At 39.8% G+C, this 20,694-nt stretch overlaps 2 protein-coding genes and 1 pseudogene across 2 annotated transcripts; 2 read left to right on the forward strand and 1 right to left on the reverse strand.

The window, feature by feature from the left end:
- LOC148850666 (kinesin-like protein KIN-4C) overlaps positions 1–463 on the forward strand; it is a 45,785-nt pseudogene extending 45,322 nt beyond the window's left edge.
- A 2,273-nt stretch (positions 464–2,736) lies between these two features.
- Positions 2,737–7,499, reverse strand: LOC148850667 (uncharacterized). The gene is made up of 6 exons (XM_088946178.1): positions 7,124–7,499; positions 6,939–7,034; positions 6,301–6,341; positions 6,034–6,151; positions 5,108–5,188; positions 2,737–3,122 (listed from the first exon to the last, which is right to left on the reverse strand). The coding sequence occupies exons 1-6, from the start codon at positions 7,418–7,420 to the stop codon at positions 3,066–3,068; spliced, it is 690 nt and encodes a 229-aa protein (XP_088802304.1). The 5' UTR covers positions 7,421–7,499; the 3' UTR covers positions 2,737–3,065.
- Positions 7,500–7,691: 192 nt separating this feature from the next.
- Positions 7,692–19,623, forward strand: BETA-UP (beta-ureidopropionase). The gene is made up of 6 exons (XM_088942572.1): positions 7,692–8,231; positions 8,759–8,866; positions 17,827–18,015; positions 18,111–18,338; positions 18,438–18,662; positions 19,114–19,623. The coding sequence occupies exons 1-6, from the start codon at positions 8,094–8,096 to the stop codon at positions 19,474–19,476; spliced, it is 1,251 nt and encodes a 416-aa protein (XP_088798698.1). The 5' UTR covers positions 7,692–8,093; the 3' UTR covers positions 19,477–19,623.
- Positions 19,624–20,694: the final 1,071 nt, after the last annotated feature.

The following is a 20,694-nucleotide window of genomic DNA, read 5'->3' on the forward strand; positions in this document are numbered from 1 at the left end:
TTCTAATAAAATCTCAAAAAATTATGCAGCCCAAGCCAAATGTACCAAAACCGAACAAGAGAAAGAAAAGGCAGAAGTCGTTCATCCAGCTTGTTCCAGTAGTTCAGCCTTCAAACCAATCAGAAAATACTGAAGCCCCAACAAGGCTAGAAACCAGTGCAGTTGAGTCAGATGTTCCTTTGAAGTTACCAAGGGCAATGAGATCTACAGCCATGAGTAATAATAATCCCTTGAAGGAGAGGAATTCTCATCATGTAGATGAATCCATTGTCAACAAGGAGGTCGGAACTGTTGGCTCAAGAAGTCCTCGACAGGCAGGAACTTTGGAAGAGAAAGAAAACAATGTTATCTGATTTATAATAATTCTTGTTTCTGGTTGGTGAAAATCAATCACTGCCAAGGCTATTGGGTCAACAACCGGAACCTGGTTGTCATCGGGTTTCTGATAGAGCCTTAAGTTGCTGTAGAGCAGTGAGGAATGTTTTTCTTTTCTCTTGGGAGGTGGGAGGGAGTAATGGGCGTAGGTTGATCAATGTTCTCTCTTTTTTATCAGTCTTGGCTGATTCAGAAGAAGTGGAACAATTAATCCAGTTGTAAGCTGTAAACTAATATTAATATTTCTTTTTATTCTTTAGTTGCTTTTTTCCAGCATGCTCAGTTCCAGTGTTATGCCAGCGGAGACAGCGGTGAGACCCTTCAGCCAAACTACTATTTGCTACAGGTAAAGCATTCAGACGACGCAACCAATGACAACGGGGCGAGGCAGGGACGGGGAGCCACTCCCCATCCCCATCCGCGTCCCGGTTACTCCATCCCCAACCGGGAGATCCCTACTCCCATGGTTTTTTATAATATTATTTTATTTTTGTTTTATTTAAAATATTAAAAATAAAATAGTTAAGATTTACAGTTTTATTAAAAAAATTAAATATACTTAATTATATTTTTAAAATACTGATATACATATATATTAGTAAGGATCCCATGGGTGAAGATCAAGGTGACCCGATGGGGCAGGGAGTGCTCTCCTTTTCTCATCTCAATCCCTATGGGGAAATCGTCCCCATTCCTGCCTCATTCACGGTGAGTCCCGTATGAATCAGAAAAAGGGAGAAAATTGCAATCACTTACCATAATTTACGGTAAGCACAGACTCAAGTATCCTTTTGATTCTGTGAATATTTTGAATGGGAATAGTGCCTGGCCCAGGAGACTATGGTATATTAAGGACTTTGCTCTGCCGAAAGCTTCTCGTGCTATAGTTTTTGTACATAATCATCGAGAAGAGAATTAAGTACAGATTCTTTGGCTAACGTAGTTTGTGATCAAATGGCAAGATCAACCTCACTCTACCCTCCAACAAAGAACTCATAATCTCATAAGATATGATGTTCTAATGTTCTGTGCCTGCCTAACGTAAAGATGGCTTTAATTTCTTCCTTTCTTTTGCTCCGTTTTTGCTCTAGACCTCTAGAGGTTTTTTGTAAGTTCTATGAACTGGGGTGTCTTCTGTATAGCTTCTCTAATGGAGTACAGTGGGGTTAAAAAAAAAAAAAATCAACCACAACTAGACCTGGCAAAAAGCTTGACCTAACCCGTGAACCCGACCCAATTCAACCTTAAAAAAACAGAATTAAGGTCTTATATTTAACTACATGAATGTGAGAATAACTCGACCCGATCCAACCCGAAAAAACTGGGTTGGGTTGGATAATGGGTCAATCCGCTGACCCAATTGTCAAGTCTAATTGGGAATATTTATGCATTGTTAGAAGTTTCTGCTCTTTAATTTTTTCTATTTAATCTTTACTCTTTAAATTGTTAAATGCTCGAGTTTTTTTATTTTATATTTGGAATTTTTAAGGTTAATTCCTTTAATTTTGGTATTTTTCATGTAGTTTTTTTTTATTATTTTAAATTTCAGTTATTTTTTGGGATGACCCGAATTGACCCATGAGTCGATCCTAACCCAAACTTTTAGGGTTAGGGTCTAGCATTTGATAACCCAACCCAAAACTCAACCCAAAGTGTCTTGACCCAACCCGAACTTTTAGGGTTAGGGTGTAGCATTTGATAACCCAGCCCAAAATTCAACCCGAAGTGTCTTGACCCAACCCAAACCCGACCCACCCAACCCAATTGCTAGGTCCACAACATAAACATTCCACTGTCGTAGGGTAGAATTGTGGGAACCATGGGATATGCATGGTGACGCCCATCATGCACGATTCTAAGCACAGAAGATGGGGGTCCTTGCTACGTTGTAAGCCTTGTGACAACGTCTGTCATGCCATTGCCTCGGTATCCAAGATGAGCAAACTGGGCTAATTCCAAAGCACTTCATGCTCGGGAGAAGAACAAGAAGAAAGATTGAAAGAGATGCATGCAAGAACTAGGAAGGAAACTCGCATGACTGTCGTGGCTACAGAAGTACTGAAGCCGATAGCATGTAGTAACGCTGTTCTTGTTTCATCAATATTCAATAAATAGGTTGCCTGTTGAATGTGGACACATAAGGTGCAGACAGTGATTTACCAAGTAGTAGCAGACTGCATTTTCTTTTGAGTTTTGACCTCTGAAGCAAACTAGATAGTCAAGACCTTGCCAGCAGCCATACGATGGGTATATCCAAAGTCGGCCTGTAGTTCATATTCATGATTAGATAAATGATAGCTAGTGATTTACCCATTTTTTAGCTTCTCCAAATTCTTTTTCTAAGCAGCCAAATGCTAACAATTGAAATCAAATGATTGAAGAATGAGTTGTTATTTACGCCTTTTTAATAGGTGATTATCTATACAAACTTGCAAAGGATCAGCTCCTGTGGAAGCACTGAATTCTCAGATACAACCACCATATCTGAAATCAGTAAGAGAAAAAAAAGAAAAAAAAAATTGCACAAACATGAAACGTGTATAATAGAGGTTTGCAAGACTCATGATTTCCTCACCCCTAGCTTGCTAGTTTGAGCTTTTCACCTCCTCCCTCCCTTTTCTCCTTGATCAATTGTTTGTGGTTCAAGCTTCACAAGTCGAGTGGTCCTTTGCTGCCCATTAAGTTCTGTTTCAAACCCTTTCTGTCACAAGCAATGCTTCAAGTTCCTGCCTTCGCCGCTCCAATTCCTGAATTTGTTAATGGGAGAACATTAAACATAACATTTATTGTGTTAACCTCAAATATACTCAAATGACTAGAATTTCAAACAGAATAATACATCCTGAACACGAACCAATTTCTAATGAAGAATAAAACTAGTATACAGCTATATGCCATATTATCTTACTAAAGGATCTACTAACTTCATAACTATAGATGTCTACAGTTTCATCAATCCTGAGAAGCAAAATAGAAAACTAAACCAGCGGCATCTATGCAGAGGATGTGCATGAATCAAAATTTAACATCTCTGAACTGTTTCAAGCTTAATGCATGATTAGTTTCTACATTTTTCAGTTAATTGAATTCACCAGTACGTTTGTAATGGTGTCCATGAAATTAATAGACCCAGACTGAAGTCAAATACTTGACCTCATTAGAAGAGCAATCTGCGCACCCAGTGGATATGATGCTAAATCTAGAAATGTCATCATATAGGCTAAAAAAGCATAAAAGAAAAAACACAATTTTTTCATTTGTATAGAACATAAAATACTTAAAAAAAAATAAAATTCATAAATCTATTTATTTCACTAGTTAAAATGCATCAACACCAGTTGCGATGTTCTGCCAATTTAATCCAATTGTGTATACCATTGCCTTGGATCAGATTGCTCCCTGAGGGCTCAACTGTGGTCTGTGCTATCAAGCAATGATGCTCAAACCTAAAGTGGATTATGTTGCACTTCTGACACTTCTACTTCTCCATACCCTACTACCAAGCTAAGTAAGATGCTTTCATGCAGATGCAAGGCCAAATGAGTTCAAACCTACTTTGTGTTCAGTTCTTTCAAAGCAAAAAAAGAAGAGGGCTATTCCTATTTTTCAGTTCAAACCTACTTTAAAAAGGTTATTTCCCTGACAGCAAGTACCTAGAAGAAAAACAGCCTTTTGAAAAAAAATGACTGTTTAAAAAGTTGCAGAAAATCAAAAGAAAGTAGCAGAAATCAGGTTTCAAGAAGAGAGAAGAAGAAGAAGGTGGCGGCAACTAGGATTCAGAGAGAGAGATTTTCGAACATAACCTTCTCTCTTACACCACTAATTCCATTTCATTAAGTTAAAACTTTAATAATTTACAGAGAGGCCCCTAGTTGGGCAGAAAATTAAAAAACATAGCACAAGGAAGAAATAAAGCCCAGATTAAGGCCCATTACAGCAAAGAACATAAAAAATAAAGAAGGATAAACAGCCTATGGGCCATTGGCCCATCTTCTCTACATACCTGAACACAAAACATGATATTTGATTAAACCTTTCCCATGCCCTAACCTGTAAAGCAAAACCAAAACTAACTATTCCTGCTTTTATTGTTTAGAACATCTGCCTACAGCTCACTAGCCAAAAGAAACATTCTCCTAGCTAAGTTGCTTTACAACAAACAACTAAAGAGAGTTTCAGTCGGAGTTGATTTCCTTGGGCATATAATTCATGGTTGGTTCAGGAACAAAACCCTAAAGCCAGTCACTAGAATTACCTTTTGCCTAGAATTCAGGAACTAAAACTGACAAGTGACTGTCTTGCTATAAGTGAAATTCAACCTCAAGTTCATCTTATAGAGCATTATGATGTTGATTCAATTAAAAAATAGGAAAAACAAAAGAAAAGTGGTTGACATAAGCCCTATCCCTTTCAAGAAGCAATAAGAGTGCTTCAGCTCACCTTGATCTAATTGCACATGACCTTAAGTATTTAAATTAATGAATGAATAGGACAAAGCAAGCAATTTAATATCACATTGGTTCAATAACAGTACAGTAATGATTAAACAATGCTCTAGAATTGAAACAAATTCATTAATCATTATACAAGCCTGAAATTCAAATAAAATCCCTCAAATCTCAATCAAATTAATCTCATATGCATTCTATTTATAAAGCTCTGTTAAATGAAAGGGAAGGATGTATAATACTCCAAAACCTAGATACCATCAGCAATATAGACCAAACCTTACCTCCAAATCTTTGAATGCTTGCTCCCTTGTAATCTTTTCGTGTTGACGAGCACGTTTAAGAAAGCCAATGCACAATGCACCCTAAGAATTGATATTTGAACCAAATATCAGTACTACAGCCGGAAGCTAAGCTTAATTAGATGGTCTTGTTAGTTGAGCCAACCTACAGATTGGCATTGTTTTTTTTTTTTAATCAATAGATTGGCATTGTTACTTGCCTAGTATTTTAAAAGCGCAAGGTGCAAGATTTTTAAAAAGCCTTATTAGCTCAAATTAAAATACATAAAACTTTTTTTAGAAATGGTTAGAGCAGACTCAGCCCAGCCACCATGCTTAAAAATGCATAAAAAAAAAAAAAAGCAAAATTTAACAAAGGCACAAGCCTGGGCCGAACAAGGTGCACACCTTCCTAAAGGGGCTTCACCTGGGCCTAGGTAAGGTGCAGGCCTTGAAATGCACCTCGCCTTGCACCTAGGTGTGCCTAAGCCGAGCCTTTTCAATCACTGCAGTTGCCTATGAAACCTTCTATAATACTAGCTGAAAATAGGTCATAGAGATCAAGAGAATTTCAACATGCAGCACAGACATAAGTAGGTAATCTATTTTGGAGCCTTGTCAAGCTCCAAAAAATGGTAGAAAGCCTTTCACAGATATTAAAAGTTTAAAGGGAATTGTTTTTCATAACTTAACAAAACTTCATCTACTAAATAGACCCAAGCCAATCAAAGTCATATGTCAGGTCAATGAATTAAAAAGTCATATTGAGTCAGAGCTTACAAGCTAAATTTACCAACTGCATGAGTTTTTGTATATGCGATATTACGAGTTAAAAGAAAAACAGCAAATATCAACCAAACATCATAATGGTGTATCTAGAAATAAGGGATTTTTATTTTGCACCTTTTTAGTTGAAAATATTATCTTACCAAAACAACATAGGTCAGACCACAAGCAAGAAGCAGATAGCTTGCTATATTTTGAAGGAGAACAAGATCTTTTCTTGCTCCATTGGCATCAGGGAACGCTCTTGTCATCACAGCAACACTGAAAGAAAATTTTCCCGACTTACCACTTACTATCATAATAAATATAAAAGATTTATTGCTTGTCAACATCTTAGGAGGTGAAGATTCATAATTCAGTACGAAAAGATGAAAACAGAAACAATATCTTTATGGCAAAAGGATGCATACAAGATCTGTAGCATGCCCCTTCCAGCCCAATACTCCAGTATCTGCAGCAACGGCAATTGTAAACGTTAGATGGCATGACAGCAAGACATGTGAAGAAAGTAAACACCACTGAAGAATTGAAACCCTTAAATATCAAAGCCATTGGAAAACACGATGGGTTTCTCTCCTGAACAATATGGAGATGGTCGACCTTTAGAATGCAAAATCAATAGCTATAACAATTTTCTGAAACTTGGACCAGCATATCCCTGAACCATTTGAACTGTAACCAGGGCCTAACATCTCAATCAAGATAATCTTCAATTTGAGCTAAAACATCTAAGTACCTAAAATTTTGTATCACCGGTACCATAGTTGCAACTTGCAAGCCACAAGCTACGATACTCTAAAGTCTCATACTTTCTTTGCTGAAGGTGTCCTTGGAACTGGATAGCGTTTTATATCACCTAGCCATTTAAACCAACAACATACGAACTTGTACAACATCCTTTCAATTAACCCATGACAAGTTAAGAGCTACAAATGAAGTTCAGCTAAAATTGCGCTATAAAAGATTTTAAGCATTTTACATCAGCAATACAAGAAAATAATTACACTGTCAGAAGGGAACAATTACACGAAAAAGAAACAGAACTCACTTTCCAGAACTTGAAAATGAATCCCCATTCTGTCTCAGCAACAACCACAAAGACAGCGATAGCAACTGCATAGCAGCGAAAAATCCCATCGAAAACCTGTAACAGATAATAGAAAAAAAAAAAAGCATCGCATATATTCCGGCAAAGATGAGTAAATGCAGAAAAGAAACGATGCTTTTGCTTACATCAGATCCGTTCCTGAAGGATCTGACAGCAGAGAGAACATTGACGAAAATGCAGAGAATCGCTGTTAAGGAAGTCAAGACGCTGAAGCATCTGCAGACGACTAAGAAAGGGTCTGCTCGTGACCTAATCCTGACCGACGGTGCGGAAGATCCCTGCGAACTCTCTTCGTCTCCATTTCTCGCCATCTTGACAGAAAGCTTCGTTGCGAAGTTGTTCTTTCTTGCTTTCGGAGTTCGAGAACAGAGAATAGGTTGGGGGGCCGCCCTTATTTTTTTTTCTTTGCTGTAAGGGACCATTATTTTACAAATTAGTAAAATGGTAGGAATCAGTATCTGGCAAGCGTGAGAACGCGGGTTCGAATCTGAGAAGTGAGAGCGGCCACTGGCGAAAAGGTCGAAAATGTTTTATCGTTTTCCGAGTGTGCGTTCACTCGGTCTCGTAACACGTGGCATCTGAATTAGAAATGAAAGTTTGCCACGTGGCGATCCTCCTCTTCTCGTGACCGGATTCCAATCCATGGTTTGAATTTCGTTCTTAATTCCCACAAAGCTGATCCTTACGAACTTTGACTAACAATTGAAAGTTGCTGCGGTTAAACGATGACGAAGGCCAAGATTTTTTTTTTCTTAAAAGAAAAAAGGAAAAGATACTAATCAGACGGCCACAGTCATTCTACGTTCATTTTTGAACAGATCACTTTGGTTATTTGCGTTAGCCATATAGTCACCAGTCACAACAAGACAAGAGTGAGGAGTCACAAACTCACTGGATTCTCTCTCTCTCGTGGCCGAGACGGCACGATGAGCCCGTTCCGCCAATTACAGTGAATTATTGGATTAAAATAACGCGATCATCTTTGCTAGTGGGAGTCTCTCTTTCAGTCTTTCTCTCTCCTCCAATGTATATAACGACAGAATTTTAGTTTGTCGGCATCGTCACCGAGTCTGAGAATTCGTTCCAAAGAAAAAGATGGAGACAGTAGTGAGAGATGAAACTGAAAATAGAAAAACAAAGGAACAGAAGGGTATTACGAAGGACGCTTCGATTTGTGGATATGATTCGCTCCATCGCCTCCTAAGCGCATCTCTCGAACCCCATGTCTTCCAGGTAACTTGTTATGTTTTTCTTCTTTTTCTTCTGAGAAGAATTTAATTTTGATGGTTGTTGAGATCGAAAGTTGATGTCGAAATAATCCAAAGTGATTCTCCTTAAAAAGTTACTTTTGGAGATTATGGAATTGGGGTGTGTAGGGGATCTCTGAGACTAATCTTTTCTGACTTCGATTAATTTTCTTTGGATGGGTTTTTTTTTTTTTCTGTTTCTTCCTTGTAGGGCTTTCCATTCTGACATTCTGAGCTTATTTATACGTCCATTATGGAGTTAGGCACTCTTATCTGGTTCAATTATGACTGAAGCCGCTGCATTTTTTTTTTTCACTTTTTTGCGCTTATATATGTGTGTGTGTGTGTGTGTGTGTGGGGTGACTTGATTTGATCCTTCGTTTGGAAAACCCGGTTTTGCACTTTTTTGTTCTTGTTTTTGTAGACTATCAGAATCGAATAGTCTAGGTGTCGGAAACTATATACTTATGTCTTCTAGATATTGCTAAGCGTAAATTAATTATAATGTTGCAGGAAGTAAGTCGCTTACTTCTGGGACTGAATTGTGGAAGAGCGCTTGATCCTATTGTTCTCCCAAGGTTGGCTACTTCTTTTTCTAAGGAACATGATTTCGACTTGCAGGTATGGCATGGGTTCATTTGTTTGAATTGTTTGTACACCACTTCAGTCTGTAGAACTACAGAGAATAGATTTTTCCAACCATGTTCTGCCATGAATGTTCAACTGGCAACAAGGTGACACCAATTCCAGGGGAACGTAATAAAATTAATGGGTGCCTGAGCTTTGGTTTTTCCCCTCCTTTCTTTCCCCTTGTTGTCTACTGGGAGCAAGGTTTTATAGTTGCTGGGGATATTTTGGACTGAAGAGACCTCATACTAACTACTAAGAATGTATTTCTAACAGGTCCAACCTATTGGACACTCATGCATTCAGCTAGGCCATTGGGGACAATTAACAGGATTTCCCGTAGAATATCAAATTGCATACCTCTGTAATATGTTCATTCCTGTTAATAAAAATTGTAGTTTGTGATTATGTCATTTACATGGAGAAGAAAATTGTGCTTTGCCATTAGGTCATTTGCATGGAGCATTAGCTGAAAACTTTGAAAATGTTGATGCATTTTAGCATGTGGAGTTCAGTTCCATCTAAAGCGATGCTTGTTTTTCCTTTTTTGAGTTCTTCACTGTGCCTCTTGAAACTGTTGAGTTGGTCCGGTTTGTTTTTTATTTAGTTAGGAAGTTGTTGGGCTTTAGGCCCATTAGTTTATGTTTTTTTAAGTTGTGACTGTTCAGCTATATTAGTAGCCGCCCTACTAAGGGCATCCTTGTAATATCTCATCCTTTAAATTAAGTATAAATATAATGAAAGGTAGGCGGCTAGGGTTAATTTGATAATCCTGGTTGACTTCCTACTCTTTTCTTCTCCTTTCTTCTCTACTGCTGAAATCTTCATCTTCCCCTCTTTCCTTTCACAAGAAACTCGACTAAATCTGCAATTAGTGATTTCTACTTGGTATCAGAGCGGGCCGAAAGTTCCTTGAAGTTGCTCTCTCATGAAGCCCTAGATCGGCTGACTGCATGGTGATTTAAGAGGCTGATCGAACCTCTCAGCTAAGCCCAGTTTTTTTATTTTTTTGGTGGATCTATGTGCCCTATAACTGGTCTAGGGTTTCTCATCAAAATCAGGAAAAACTGGAGAAAGGGGAAGAGTCATGTTTCTGTTGGACTCTTCAATTTTGACCTAGGAAGTGATGCCCTATTTTTAGGGTTCCTTGGAGTTTTTTGTAAGGGGCGATTCAAGTCCTGCCTGATTTGGAGGCTTCTAGAGAGAGCGGATGCCTCTTCTCTCTCTTCTCCCGTCTCATAGAAAATGAATCTTTTGTGGGAAGAAAGTCTAGGACACCAGAAAGGTATTGTTGGTTCCAAAAAGTGTTTTGTTTGATCTTGTTGCAAATTTCAGTTTTTTTTTTTTTACATTTTTTGAGAAGCATGGAGGGCCACAGAGCTGAAAATAAGCCCAGGAGTGAAATGGGACCAGTGGGAGGAGGTGCCAGAGACCCTTTCGGGGCTGGGACCATTACTACAGTTAGGTTGGATGGTGCAAATTACTTAGAATGGTCACAATCTGCAAAGATGGCCATTGGTGCTCGTGGGAAATTAGGGTATATCACTGGTGAAGAGGTGAAACCCGAAACTAGCAACTCCCGGTGGGTACAGGAGAATTATATGATGATGACTTGGTTGCGTAATTCCATATTACCCCATATAAGTAGACATTTTTTATGGGCAAATACAGCTAAGGAAATATGGGATGGGGTTGCAGAAACCTATTCACAGAGGGAGAATGTTGCTAGGGCTTATCAGTTGAGAAATCAGATTATTTCTACAAGGCAGGGAGATAGATCTATTGCATCCTATTTTTCAACCCTTAAAACCCTGTGGTAGGAGATTGACCATTTAGAGACATTTGCTTGGGAAACTACTAAGGATGCAGCTACCTATCAGAAACATCTAGAGAAGTATAGGGTGTTTGAATTTCTTGTTGGCCTTAATCCCAAGTATGATATTGCATGATAGCACCTTCTTTCCAGGGACAGTGTTACTCTCTCCCAGGCATATGCCTTTGTGTTAGGAGAGGAGTGCAGGAGAGATGTGATGATGAAAAACCTTATTCCTGATCAGTCTGCCATGGTAAGTGCTGTGAAACCTAAACAAAGTGGAGATCGGGGTGGCAGTGAAATCAAGAAGGAAGATAAAAGAGATTTGATCTATGACTACTGTAAGAAGTTTAAACACACAAGAGATACTTGCTGGAAGCTTCACCCACATCTTGTGCCAACTAGATTGAAAAATAAGAAGGGAAATGCACACATGACAGTTATTGGTGACATTCCGGCCCCTCCTACTACAACTGCTCTGGAGTCTGTTGCAGCTGCTGCGGTAAGGGCTGAACTTGAGAGGTATGGGTTACTTCTGTTCCAGCGGAATACAACAAGTTCCAGTTCAGCCGCAAGCGGACAACAAGGTATAGGTGGCACTAGTGGAGTCCACCCTACTTCTTTGCTCACACAAGTAGTTCACATGTCACTACAAATTATGTTTCTACTTTAGGTAAGGAGGGACCTCCTTGGATTATAGATTCTGGAGCCTCAAGGCACATGACCCAGAGCTCTACTATTTTTTCAACTTACCAGCTTTGTTCTGGCAGAGATAGGGTCTCCACAGCTGATGGATCCCATGTTCCTATTGGTAGGAAGGGATCTATCAAGATTAGTGATTCTATTTCTCTACCCTCTGCCCTTCATGTTCCCAGATTGAGCATTAATTTGTTATCTGTTAGTAGTTTGACTAAAAACCTGAACTGCTCAGTAATTTTTTCTCCTGGTCATTGTATTTTGCAGGATCTGGATTCAAGGAGGACGATTGGGAGTGGTCGTAAAGTGAATGGAATCTACCTCCTAGATGTACTTCCTCCTCATCAGAGTCATCATGTCAGCAGGGATAGTGAGCTGGGGTCTGTGGGTCAAATTATGCTTTGGTATAATCGTTTGGGCCATTTACCATTTTCTTCTTTGAGTTTTTTGTTTCCAAAACTTTTTGAGTCTGTTAGTTTGTCAAGTCTGGAGTGTGAAGGTTGTCAACTTGAAAAACATTGTAGACATTCATTTAAACCTAGTAATAAAAGATGTTCTTCTTCTTTTGATGTTATTCATTCGGATGTGTGGGGCCCTTATCATGTTCCTTCTATGGGAGGCTATCGCTATTTTCTCTTATTTGTGGATTATTTCTCATGATACTCTTGGATTTACCTGATGAGATCCTGCGATGAAGTACCATCCTTGGTGAGGCAATTTCATCAGATGGTACTAACTCAGTTTGGAACAAGAATAAAGGTGTTCAAATCCGACAATGCCAGGGAATATTTTGAAAGACACCTTGCCTCGTATCTGTTAGAATATGGTGTTGTTCATCAGAGTTGTTGTCCCTACAGTCCACAGCAGAATGGTGTTGCAGAAAGGAAGAATAGACACATTGTTGAGATTGCAAGAAGCATGATGATCACATCTACAGTTCCAGTTCGGTTTTGGGGTGATGCAGTTCTCGCAGCAGTATATTTGATTAACAGGGTGCCCTCTTGTATACTTGGATTCAACACCCCATTCAGTCTCCTTTTTCCTCTGGGGGAGATGTTTCATATTCCTCTCAGGGTGTTTGGGTGTGTCTGCTTTGCACATATCCTTGGTCTTCACCACTCAAAGTTTGATCCCAAGGCAAAGAAGTGTGTCTTCCTTGGATATGCAGAGAATCAGAAAGGGTACTTCTGCTATGATCCAGTCTCTAGGAGCCGGTATATTTTTCCAACCCGAAACCAACCGGTACTGATGAAAACCCGGCCGACTTGGGTTGGGTTGGTCCGGATTGGTCGGGTTGGGCATTCTTATGAACAGCCCTAGTTTCATTGGAGTATTGATATTGTACCCTACTTCCTGTAGAAGGTTCCTTAGCCACACTAATTTACAAGCAGTATGCGCCATAGCCCTATATTCTGCTTCTGCACTACTTCTTGCCACGACTGTCTGCTTCTTACTTTTCCATGTCACCAGGTTACCCCCTAGGAAAGTGCAATAGCCTATGGTAGACCGCCTATCAGTAGAACCGGCACAGTCAGCATCAGAATACCCTTATATTTTAAGTTTTCCGCCACTTTTGTATATCAAACCACGACCCGGAGCCCCTTTTAAATACCTCACAATTCTCATAACTGCATTCCAATGAGGAATTCGAGGTTTCTGCATGAACTGACTTACCACACTAACCGCAAATGAGATGGTTGGCCTAGTAATGGTTAGGTAGTTCAGTTTACCTACAAGTCGCCGGTATCTGCCAGGGTCTTCAAACACTTCACCCATATCACTGCTTAGCCTAGTATTTGTGTCCATAGGTGTTTTAGTTGGTTTAGCACCCAACAAGCCTGTTTCTTCCAGCAAATCAAGCACATATTTCCTCTGACACAGATTAATACCATACTGAGATCTCGCTACCTCTATCCCCAAGAAATATTTCAGTTTACCAAGATCCTTTTTCTGAAAATGATCCTATAGATAAGTCTTCAGCCTGTCAATACCCATGTTATCATTCCCAGTAATAACAATATCATCTACATACACCACCAACAGTATTTTTCCTCCCAGAGAGTCATGACTGAATACAGAATGATCAACTTGGCACTGTTTCATACCAAACTTCTTTACCACCTCACTAAACCTACCAAACCATGCTCGAGGAGACTGTTTAAGCCCATATATGGCGTTCCTTAGTCTGCACACCATACCATTCTCCCCGTGAGCAACAAACCCTGGAGGTTGCTCCATGTAGACTTCCTCGAGTAAGTCACCATGCAAAAAGGCATTCTTGATATCAAGCTGATATAGCGGCCAATCATACATAGTTGCAAGAGAGATCACAACACAAACTGACCATATCTTAGCAACTGGTGAGAAGATCTCTGCGTAGTCAATACCATAGGTTTGGGAGTACCCTTTTGCAACCAATCGCGCTTTCAGGCGTTCAATACTACTATCAGGCAAATACTTAACTGTATAAACCCATTTACAACCAACAGCTTGCTTCCCAGGAGGAAGAATGGTGAGGTCCCAAGTATGATTATGATAAAGGGCTGAAAGTTCTTCTTCCATCGCACAACACCACCCTAGAGAGGCAAGGGCTTCCTAGACATCCTTAGGGACAACAACTGATGATAACAAGGTGACAAACTAGCAATGGGAGGTGGAAAGGTGAGTGAGTGAAACATAATTAGAAATAGGATGAAGGGTGCAGGTGCGTTTACCTTTCCGCAAGGCAATGGGAAGATCAAGATCAGATGCTGGGTTCGGGTCTGGAGCCGGATCTGTCGACGGTGATGTAACCGAAGGCGATGTGTATACACTTGACGGATAGGTGGGCGTTCAACAGGTGGTGGCACCAGAGGCAAGGATTTGGTCACGGCTGGAACAAGGGGAAGAGGGTCGGCAACGGGAAGTGGAAGATGAGGAGGTGACGAGGAGGAAGAAGTATCACCGGACCCCAAAAAGAACGGAGTAGACTCAAAGAATGTAACATCAGCACACACAAAGGACCGTCGAGAACTAGGATGGTAACACTTATACCCATCCTGGGTCTGAGAATAGCCAAGGAAGATGCACTTGAGAGAACGGGCATTGAACTTGTCGTTACCGGGACCCAGATTATGGACAAAGCAGACACACCCAAATACCCTAGGAGTAAGAGGAAATGGAGACAAGGCGGGAAACAAGACCGTAAACGGAGAATGACCAGCAAGGATGGACGTGGGCATCCGATTAATCAGAAAGCAAGAGGTAAGCATCGCATCACTCCAAAAGGGTTTGGGAACATTCATGTGATGCATGAGGGATCGTGTTGTTTCCAAGAGATGGCGATTCTTTCTCTCAGCCACCCCATTTTGTTGTGGGGTGTAGGTACATGAGGTCTGATGTACAATGCCATGTTGGTCCAGGTATTCTTGAAATGATGAGGATAAATATTCACGGCCATTATTAGAATGGAAAACTTTAATGTGATAACCAAATTGATTACGAATTTCAGCATAAAATTTCTGAAAAATGGTAAACAACTCACTTCTTTCTTTCATTAGATAAAGCCACGTCATCCTTGAAAAATCATCTACAAAAAATGACAAAATATCTATACCCATTATATGACATCACTTTATAAGGACCCCAAACATCGGAGTGAATCAAAGAAAAAGGACTCGACACACGGTTATCAACCCTAGAACTAAAGGGAACACGATGGTGTTTCCCAAACTGACACGACTCACAATCCAAAACAGAAAGTTGATTCAAAGACGGAACCAAAGACTTCAAAACTTTCAGCGACGGATGACCAAATCGACAGTGCCACTGGAGAGGAGAAAGGGATGACTGGAGAGCCGTTGAAGTTTTTCCACTACTGTCAAGGTAATACAGTCCACCAGCTTCATGCCCTCCACCAATCTTCATCCCTGTCTTGAGATCCTGAAAAACACACATAGAAGGATAAAAAGTAATGGAGCAATTAAGTGATCTGGTCAGCTTATTAACAAACATAAGATTAAAAGGCAATTTAGGAACATACAAAACTGAGGATAGGGATACAGGGTTTAGGTCAACATTACCAACATCACAAATTGAGGATGTGGAACCATTAGCAAGGGTGATGGATTGTGATGTTAAGCAATGAGATAGGGAAGAAAACACACCTGGAGTTCCAGTCATGTGATCGGAGGCTCCAGAGTCAATGATCCAGGGATTGGGTGTGGATGTCAAACAAGCCATACCTAAGTGAGCGAAAGTAGTCGTGTTCTGTTGTGATGTGGATTGGATAAACCTCTCATATTCATCACGGGGAACACTCACCATCTCCTTCATAGGACCATCTGTGGATGTAGGAGGTATCTGATCAGATGAACGACTCTCCTATTTAAAGCTGGAACTGGTGTCACTAGTCACTACATGATTGGCCCAGGTTGAGGGTGGACCATGAAGATCATAACAATAGTTAATGGTATGTCCATCCATACCACAATGAGTGCACCTCTTCGGGCCTGAGCCACGTCCTCTACCACGGGCTCCCCCTAAATCTCTGCCCCCAGTACGACTACCACCATGATTATAAGTAGGCCCACCATTGCCACTTCGGCCATACAACGGACCACTACTACCACCACGGCCAGACTAACTCCACCTCTAACACCACGGCCTCTCGACACAACAAGGGCAAATCTATCTGAGATATTAGAGTTCTCAGTAGATCCGATAGAAGTCATCTAGAGTCGAGCAAATACCTCTTCTAAAGAAGGGAGAGCTAATTCTCCTAGTATCTGAGTCCGTACTGGTTCATATTTAGATTTCAGTCCCACCAAAAATCGAGTCACATGAAGTTGTTCTCTCTGTTGTTGCTGAATTTTGACATCAGAAGTGAGAGGGTGATAGACATTCAGCTCATTACGTATGTTTCTCATACTGGCATAGTACTCCTCAAGACTCTGATTACCCTGTTGCTGATTAAAATACTCTTGATACAGCTGATACACTCTTGTTGTATTGTCCTGACCTGAATACAATTTCTTCGCATGGTCCCACACATCTTTGGCAGTGTCAAGAAACACGAAATTTACACTAATCACGGGTTCCATACTATTCCATAACCATGTGATGATTTGAGCATCCTCTTGCTCCCAGTCTTCATACTCGTGAGAGTCAGTGGAGGGTTTCTCCTCTCTTATGTGTTTTACTTTCTTCTTTGCCTTCAGAAAGACTTCGACGGATTTAGCCCAAGGCACATAATTCTCTCCATTTAGTTTAATGGAGGTCATCTGAACATTCAGGTAGTCTGTAGGCACCATCACATTCTGTTAACACCGATTCTGCACACTTTTTGAATTCTATTATCACTGAATTCTGCACACTGTACACGACTAGATCACACTCATCTCACTGATTTCAGCACTCGTTGTTGCTGAGAATTGTACTCTTTACACCACAAACCCTACTCTTACGGCTACCTGAAATCTCACCACTATATGATCACAACTATTCCTTCAAAATACACAAAAACAGCATAAACCCTAGCACGCTACTGTCTAAAACCCCAGCATATGATCTGAAACATACTTCCTATTTGATCCATAACAGAAACCATGCATAGAAATCTCTTACCTTATCACTGAAGGAACAACCACACGAGCAGAAAATCAGTCCACACAAGACAGCCACTGCACCACACAGATCGGCCCTCTTCTCTTCATCAATTAGGGGAGGGCTTCTCAGAAACCACAGAAACCGACCACACAAGACATGACTAGAGGCATAGAAACCTCCAAGGGGAGAGGGCGATCACTCTTTTTCAGCCCTTTCCCTTATCTCCAGTTGAATGCAGGAAAATCAAGAGAACCCTAGATTGGTTGCGCAGAGAATAGAAATCTAGGCAGACAGAAATCTAGGCAAATTTGAGTAGCTCTGATACCATGTTATGATTCGGCTTGCCTTGGAGTTCTATTTGTCTGAGATCAGTCACGTAGAGAGAGGTAGAGAGGTGGAAGAAAGAGAGAGAGAGAGAGAGAGAGAGAGAGAGAGAGAGAGAAGTCTTGTTCGAACTGGAAGTCAAAAAACCCAACTCCTATTCGGCCAGACATGTGCTTTTATTATTAAAATAAATGGAAAAGACATATGTGCCCTTATTTAAGTAAGGAGCACTGGTTCTAACATAATATTACAGATCAGCAAGTATAAATATAATTTGATAATACCCCTTACGCTAACAAGTATAAATATAATGAGAGGTAGGCGGCTAGGGTTAATTTGATAATCCTGGTTGACTTCCTAGTCTTTTCTTCTTCTCCTTTCTTCTCTACTGCTGAAATCTTCATCTTCCCCCTCTTTCCTTTCACACGAAACTCGACTAAATCTGCAATTAGTGATTTCTACTGAAACAAATGTTCTCTTATGATTGTTGACTATATTGTTAATTGATTCTATGTTCATTTTTAAATCCATATAGGCTTTCTGCTTCCATGCTGACAAAGAGTTACTAAGAGAGCCTCGGATGGTACGGGTTGGCCTGATTCAGAATTCAATTGCTCTTCCAACAACTGCACCTTTCTTGGACCAAAAGAGAGCAATCTTGCAGAAAATAAAACCCATTATTGATGCCGCAGGTGCTTCAGGTGTCAACATTTTATGCTTGCAAGTAAGTAATTGGACAAGAGATGAACTACATGCATGGATGGGTTTATGTTCAAATCAGAATCTCAAACTTCTAGCATTTTTGTTATTTGAAACCAGGAGGCATGGATAATGCCATTTGTATTTTGTACTCGGGAGAAGAGATGGTGTGAATTTGCAGAGCCTGTTGATGGAGAGTCGACCCAATTCCTTCAAGACCTAGCACGGAAGTATAACATGGTCATAGTGAGCCCTATTCTTGAGAGGGATGTTAACCATGGAGAAACTCTCTGGAATACTGCTGTTATAATTGGAAATCATGGTAACATAATTGGCAAGCATCGAAAAGTAAGTAAAATAGTAGCATTCTTTCTTTCTGCTTTTGACCTCTTACATCTTGCTCTTAGTTTTATATGTAGAACTCATAATGACAATGATGACCATCAGAATCACATACCTAGAGTTGGGGATTTCAATGAAAGTACATACTATATGGAAGGAAACACTGGGCATCCTGTGTTTGAGACAGCTTATGGGAAGATTGCTGTTAACATCTGTTACGGAAGGCACCATCCTCTGAATTGGTTAGCATTTGGCTTGAATGGTGCCGAGATCGTGTTCAATCCTTCTGCTACTGTTGGAGAATTGAGCGAACCAATGTGGCCCATTGAGGTTTTTATTTTTCTCTCAACCTTTTTTAATCATGCATGGACACAAACTTGTACTTTTAATCTCTATCTTTGCTTGCTTGATGGAGAATCTTACCATTGAGTGTTGATTACATATGAAATTGCAACAAAAATATATCAATGAGATGATGGGTGGCCATACATGTGTTATATATGTAAGAGAGTTGCCCACCACTCAATGTTTATTTACTATTTCAAAAATCATTTCTATTTGCACCAAATGCTCAGTTTGGAAGGAGTACAAAGACAAATGGAGTGTAAAACATTGTATTTTGTATTGTTTTCTATGTATTTGTACTATTTCCAAACTGAGCTAAAGAAAAATCATTTCAATTGGATGAATGGTAACATTTAACATAATCATATTATATGTTTAAGTGGTAATTCAAAGTCTGGTGTTGGTGTAGTTTCACATTTTAGATATGGTATTTCAGGCTCGCAATGCTGCAATAGCAAACAGTTACTTTGTGGGTTCCATCAACCGTGTTGGGACCGAGATTTTCCCTAATCCATTCACTTCAGGGGATGGAAAGCCTCAGCATGCAGATTTTGGGCACTTCTATGGATCAAGTTATTTTTCGGCACCAGATGCTTCCTGCACACCTTCTCTCTCCCGTAATAAGGATGGGTTGATGATAGCAGACATGGACCTCAACCTCTGTCGGCAGCTGAAAGACAAGTGGGGATTCCGGATGACTGCACGGTATGAATTATATGCAGATATGCTTGCTCGCTATGTCAAGCCAGATTTTGAGCCCCAACTGATAACCGATCCCCTGTTAAAGAAGAGACCTTAAACATGCAGATAGCAGTCAAGGATGAAGAATGAAACAAGTGAATAAGTTTGTATATTTCTGAACTATAAATTTAACCATCGATTGGAAATAAATTCTTGTCAGTTGTTTATGGTGTGAAACTATCTAAGTTATGAATTCTTTGCTTCAGCTTGCATTGCAGTCTTTTCTACCACAAAGGTGCAGACATTGCTGAATTTGGAACCCCTATATCCATCATATGGAAAACATATAGGGATTCGCTTCTCATAATTATGGCTGGACTGGACCATAAAAGATTAATCATATGTTTATAAGTTAGAAATTTGAGAATGGTTTCATTGTTTAAAACTTTTATTTTCATGAATCTTTTTATAGGTTTGTTCACATGCATAAAAGACCATCAACAGCACCAGTTAGAAGCAGGAATCACGAATTGAAGGGGCTAGGACTAGGGATAAATAGAAAAAGGACATGCATAGAAATAATAAAAAAATTATTTAGGCACTAATAAATTTAAGAGTGGGTATGATATTAAATAGAGTGAATTTGAGAAACAAGATTTATGCAACCCCATATAGTCTGGATAAGACATGGATAATGATGATGATGAATTAATATCATGTATTACTAGTGCCAACAGTTGCATTTTTTTTTTTTTTTGAAAATGCCAATAGTTGCAATTGGGTGAACTGCTGCGGTACAGTTTTGCCGATTGGCCAAGGGTTTCAAAATCAAACAGGAGGTCCTGAAATTCCAGTAATTCATGGTTTCCATGATTCAGCTACTGATTTAACCAGACGGAATACACTACTGTTACACCATCCAAAAACTGCCGACCTAGTCGAAACCAAAAAAATAAATGCCAAGAGAGACCTAGCTGTCCCAGGCTTTGCTAGGTCAAAGTGTCTGGTGGTCTAGTCTGAATTTAAAACATCCACCTTTAACCGCCTCTGCTGGAAAGGAAAGGTGGTGAGATGGGTGAGGGTATTTTCTAACCAGCTTCAAGCCATGTAGACAATAATCAAGTTTTTCACCAGTTTCCCGTCATCAAAATTTTCAATTTCTAATTACATTACCTAGATCGGATTATCGGAACACTGGGGGCGATAAAACAATTTTAGGAATATTAGTCACTTGAAAAATTATTGAGATCAAGGAATAGAATTCAAACTTCAATCATGACCGAGTAGAGCCTTCTACAGTTCATATTCAAGATCTGGATTCTAGAACACCGCAAAC

Source organism: Nelumbo lutea, chromosome 5 (genome assembly GCF_056320005.1).
Source record: "Nelumbo lutea isolate HS-2025 chromosome 5, American lotus-T2T, whole genome shotgun sequence".
NCBI lineage: Eukaryota > Viridiplantae > Streptophyta > Magnoliopsida > Proteales > Nelumbonaceae > Nelumbo > Nelumbo lutea.